Below are 6,000 nucleotides of genomic sequence, written 5' to 3' on the forward strand. Positions count from 1 at the left end.
AGCTGACTGAAAAATAATCATCACATATATTATGCATAAAAATATACCCACATGATATAGTTACCTTTAGAGAAAGAAGGTGAATTATACACCATTGGGGACAGTAGTCAAAGGAAAAGCTTATCGCTTTCTGATCTATTCAATGTTATTGATTTTGAGTTTCTAAATAATGTAGTTTAATATAATACATGTAATTTGAAAAGAATATTAATTCTGTCTACATATGTGACTAATATGTGTAGAGAGGAAGACTCTGTATTCTGAGTTAGAAAATCATAATTACATCTTTTTATAGAAAAACAAATATTGCAAAGTTTTTATTTAATATTTAATACTTCTCATTGGAAAGATCACGTTTTTGTTTTCTTTTAAACTTATTTTGTGCTCACTTACAATTACTATTAGAAATAATTAAATCTAGGTGAGCTATTCTAAGAATTAGCTGTGCAAGATATTCAATGATTTCTCATAAAAATTCCCCTGAAATATTTATTCAAACTTACTCTATTCTAATTTTATCCTTTTTCTTCTAATTTATTCATTTTTAATTGTATTCCATTTGAAATTAGTGTTCACTTTTTGGGGTAATTGAATGATCTCAGATCAGTAGGTAACTAATTGTACAAAAGAAGCATTTCCATAGAGAACTCTGTACCCCAATTTTTTTTTCTGATAACTCACCTGGGAAAAGGACAAATGAATGGTCTATGTGAAAAGAATGCCCAAGTTTTTATGAATATCATGTAAATAGTGTGCTCAGAGAGCATTCTGAATATTTTCTACTTTGCCCTCCTAACCTAGGCGTTTTTCCTTTGTCATCTGCATCAACAGAAAAACTAACTGCTCTGAAGCTAATAGTCAAATATGCATCTGTGAGCTAAAGTTTCTTTGTCCTCCGAAAATTTAAAAATTTAAATATACTTCCTCACATTTCCTTTATATTGAAGTCTATCAAAATAAAGTAAGTAAAAGATACTTGTTTTTATGGGGAATGTATTCTCAGAGGAGATTGGAATATGTACATCATACTATGTAATACACATATGAAAGGCAGAGTATATTTCATTTCAGGAAACCTTTTATAATGTTTGGAAATAACTAGCTTGGTGCCTTTGTGAACAACTAGACTTCACTTGCAATTAATGTCTTAGTTTCTCACTGAAATTGATGGTAAAAGCATAAAAACCTAGTTCCAACAAATATTAACTATTTGAATGAGATATGAAGCTTTCCATCAATTATATGACTATCTCATATCAATCAATTTTAACATAAGTTCAAAATTTTATTGATTGATTTCACCATATGTTTCAATCAGAGTTCAGGGTCAGATGAAAATAACCTGTAGTTTTCTTCTTGTGATCTTCTACTCTATATAAAGCTAAATACTAATTTCAAGTATAAATTAAATATTGTATATGATGAATATAAAGTAGAAACAAGATATACTGGAATGAACATATGAGGGTGAATACAAAGATAATGGCAAAAAGAATACAGTCTACCAACTTACTAAAGTGACTTTAAATGTTTGTGTATAGATTTCCATGTAGTGAAATAGGGATGGGAAATCATGGGAAGTAGGAGATCAAAAAGTAATAGAATCCAAGAGTTAAAATAATGAAATATGAGAATGATACAGAAAATATAAGAAGAATTAATGACCTTAAATATACTTTAGAGTGACTTGCATGAATTAGGCAAACCTGCTGTTTTGTCTCTAGGCAAATATAGAGAAAAAAGGAACAGGGTGAACACCATTCACAGTCAAAACCATACTTAATAAAGAGAAAATTAGGAACAAAGTCCAAAATAATATAAATCAAATAAAATCACAGAGAGCATACTGAAGGGATGATTGACATGAGTGTTAGATATAATAAGTTATGGTAAAACTCCTGGAGGACCAAATTGAAAATTCCTCTTTAAAAAAAATGTAGAATGGAGCATATTTCAACAAAGCATTATTGACATAAAAAAGCTAGAAAAAGAAACAATTAAGGAATGGCCTATGGTAGAAAAAATATATGATGTGAAGATAAAAATGTTTTAAAAAATAAAAATCATGTATCTTTTATGGTAGCTATTTAAAAATGTGGGTGAACTGTAACTTTTTAAAAATTTGTTTTTCGATACAATAATTCTGATTCTGCTTATTTCATATCTCTTCCACATAATGGTATTTTTATGTGAAAGAAAACATGGGCCCAGAGATGTTTCTAAATTCTCTGTGCTCCTATTAACATGTTGAGTAATATGGCTAAAATAAAGGAGCCACACTAATTCAGAACAAATTTGCAGGACATATATTTTTTTTAATCTTTAAATTTTTTAAATTCCAAATTTGTTATCTTGATATCTCACTACCTCATTTAAGGCATTGATTATAATTTTGATCTTTACCTTTACCTTTCCAATTGCTAGGAGACTCTAAGAATTAATGATTAACAATATCCTAAAATATGGATACTAAAATTTGCTTTGTCCTAGGGTGGGTGGGTACTACTGATTTAGTAGATATAAAACATTATTGGAGTTTTGTCAAATATGGCTCAGTGAGTATTGCTTGGAATTACTATTGTTTTATCATTGCTATTTCTTCTGAACTACAATACATATAATCAAAAGGCAACATTCACATATTAATTCTCAGTAACTTTCTGTAATTCTTACAAGATGACACTGCAGATTTAATAAAATACAGAATTTGAAAACTGTGCTTTGTAACCCTGAGAATAGTAACTTGAAATTGCTAATTGACTAACAGAGTGACTGAATTTTGTTGCTGGGATGCTGTCCCAACTTCACATCTGAATATTCCTCTTCTTACAGAAGACTGTGGTGGAGTGTGCTTTATGAAATCTGCAACGTAAACCAAAACCTTCATTACCAAATTCATCTCTCTCAACATAGTGTATTACTCAGCTTATTGATTTTGTTGTTTTCAATACTCCTTTTAGCTAAAAAAAAAAAGAAGAAAGAAAGAACTACATCCTGGAAATATAAAATAACTTGCATATTTTAAAAAGTCTCTGAGCCTGAATTAGGATATTGAATTTTCTCCTGATAGCAGTTGATATGGAATTTGAAACTGTATTTGTAGTTACCTATGATTAAGTCGATGGAACCTGTCCAAACTCTTTTATTAAGACAAAATAATGAATAATCCCTACAAGAAGGACAAGTTATCTAAAATACAATGTAAAAGAACACATATTGAAGTCTGAAGTAATAGTTACGCATGTAATAAAGTATACACAAATTCTTTCTTTTATTTTTTTGTAGTTTAATTTTTTATTTGTTCTTTTCAAGGATACATAACAGTAGATTATATGTTCAAATATTTTACATTCATGGAGTATAACTTATTTTAAGTAGGATCCAATACTTGTGGTTGTACATGATGTGGAGTTTCACTGGTGGTGTATTCACATATGATCATAGGAAAGTTATGTCTGATCCATTCTACTGTCTTTCCTATTCCCAAACCCTCTCTATGTCCTTCATCCCCTTTGTATAATTCCCCTCCCTGCTACCATTGTGTGTTAGTACTCATATATCAGTGAGAAAATTAGACCTTTGCTTTTTGGGGATTGGCTTTTTTCACTTAGCATGATAGTATTCAGATCCATCGATTTACTGGCAAACATCATAAAGTCATTCATTTTTAGGGTAAAGTAATATTCTATGGTGTATATATACCATTTTTTTATCCATTATTCTATTGAAGGGCACCAAGTTTGGTTCCAGTTATTGTGGTTTGAGCTGCTATAAATATTGATGTTATTGCATCACTGTAGTATGCTTATTTGAAGTCCAATTTGAAAATTGGATCATATGGTGGTTCCATTGCAAGTTTTCTGAGAAATCTCCATACTGCTAATGGTTGCACCAATTTGCAGTCCCACCAGCAATATATGAGTATACCTTTCCCCTCACATCTTCACCAACATTTTTGTTACTACACAATTTTTTTAGACAAATTCTTAAGCATAGTGAAACTTATGTCATTGTACCTTCACACACACACACACACTATTTATACCTGAAGAAACTGATGTTGAAAGTGTTTGATGTCTTGCTAAATTCCAAGTAGCTAGTAGAAATTGGATTAAATCCAAACTTCTCACTCCCTATAGAGATGGTAAAACTATTCAACCAACTTGTTGGGGTAGGACAGGCCTATCATGATGATTCTCAGAGCTTTACATTTTTCTGATCTTTCTTCTACTATCACTACCTTGATATTGTACTCTTCCTATCATTTCTGAAATGCTGCAGCACTGCTTGTGCAAAGTGAATCATATTATTCCAGGACTCCATGCAATAGCTGCTCTACCAGACTTTTGGAGATAAAAATTAGTAAACTTAATTTAAACAGCCCCCCAGCTGATTTTTATGGCAGGTAAAGTTTGAAAACCACTGTCTGGGTGTTTTCCAGCAGAGTTACCACTTCTTATTAAATTTTCACCATAAGGAGAACATCATTGTCTGCCCTTATTATTCAAAGGAGAAAATTCAGTTTCAAAATGTTTAGCTATTTTTTAATGTAACTGCCATTTCTTGAGTGTCATAAATAGAAATTTGGTCACCTAGTGACAGATTTTGCCTTCTTCCATCCAAGAATTATTTCACAACATCCTCTGTAATCATATGGCCGATGTATGGTTATGTTTTTTAATTACTTATAACACTTTCTAAAGTGTTGCCACTTCCTTATTAGAGGTGACACAACTTGAAGAGAATGGCACTCATTAATGAAAGCCACCCTGAAGAGTTTATCCTACTAGGCTTAGATGATCTGCCTTGGCTAGAGCTTCCCCTATTCATTGTTCTTCTTATTACACACCCCGTGACCATGATGGGAAACATTGCCATCATTCTGGTGTCCAAGTTAGACCCCCGTCTCAATAGTCCCATGTATTTCTTCCTCACCAACCTCTCCTTTTTAGACATGTGTTTAACCACAAGCATTGTGCTTCAGATGCTGTTAAACCTGGGAAGCTCTAAGAAGACCATCAGCTATGTAGGATGTGTAGTTCAGCTTTATGTCTTCCACTTTATGGGGGCCACAGAATGTCTTCTCTTGACTATCATGTCCTTTGACTGCTATGTGGCCATCGGCAGGCCTCTGCACTACACCCTCATCATGAATCAATGCATCTGCATCTTACTAGCACGTGTTATGTGGCTGACTGGAGTGCTCTTTGCTTTATTGGAGGCCACACTTACCTTACAATTGCCATTGTGTGGTGTCAATAAACTGGATCACTTGTTGTGTGAGATTCCAGTTCTGATAAAGACTGCCTGTGGTGAAAAGGAAGCTAATGAACTTGCACTGTCTGTGGTGTGTATTTTTATTTTAGTTATTCCTTTATGTTTAATTCTTGCCTCTTATGCTAGTATTGGACATGCTGTACTTAAGATTAAATCTTCTGAGGGAAGGAAAAAGGCCTTTGGAACATGTTTTTCTCATCTTATTGTAGTTTCCTTATTTTATGGTACAGCTATTAGCATGTATCTTCAGCCTTACTCCTCCATCACAAGGGACCAGCCCAAGTTCATGGCTCTCTTCTATGGAGTGGTGACTTCTACAGTCAACCCCTTCATCTATACCCTGAGGAATAAAGATGTAAAAGGGGCATTATGCAACCTAGTGAGGAACATTTTCATTTCCAAGTGAAAGGTTTTAAACAAAAATAAAATTACTTATTTAAAAGGGTTGTATTGATTTTTGTAACAATTCATTTAGAGTAATAATCCAATCTCATGCTATGTGTTCTTCTTGATAAAAATATTTTGTTTCTGACATTTTACAGTCACATTGGGCATGAATGATATTAGATTGTGTGCACTAGTATGGAAAGTTTATTTGTGAAAATACAGAAAAATAGAATTTTCTATTTGAATACTGAACTAGCAACTGTATTGAGTAGTAAAAGAACATTTTAAATTTTAATTATAATATAAATTTATTACTTTAAGTAGATTAGTTTAAGT

The 6,000-nt window shown here is 32.2% G+C and overlaps 1 protein-coding gene across 1 annotated transcript; it reads left to right on the forward strand.

Annotated features, from left to right (window-relative positions):
• The first annotated feature begins 4,744 nt into the window (after positions 1-4,744).
• On the forward strand, positions 4,745-5,683 carry LOC144256708 (putative olfactory receptor 2B3). Its single transcript, XM_077802133.1, has one exon. The coding sequence runs from the start codon at positions 4,745-4,747 to the stop codon at positions 5,681-5,683; it is 939 nt and encodes a 312-aa protein (XP_077658259.1).
• Positions 5,684-6,000: the final 317 nt, after the last annotated feature.

This window comes from Urocitellus parryii, chromosome 8 (genome assembly GCF_045843805.1).
Source record: "Urocitellus parryii isolate mUroPar1 chromosome 8, mUroPar1.hap1, whole genome shotgun sequence".
In the NCBI taxonomy this organism is placed as follows: domain Eukaryota; kingdom Metazoa; phylum Chordata; class Mammalia; order Rodentia; family Sciuridae; genus Urocitellus; species Urocitellus parryii.

Bases quoted from the DNA above. Each gene is read 5' to 3' on its own strand.
- LOC144256708 (XM_077802133.1), top strand. From the start codon at position 4,745: ATGGCACTCATTAATGAAAGCCACCCTGAAGAGTTTATCCTACTAGGC.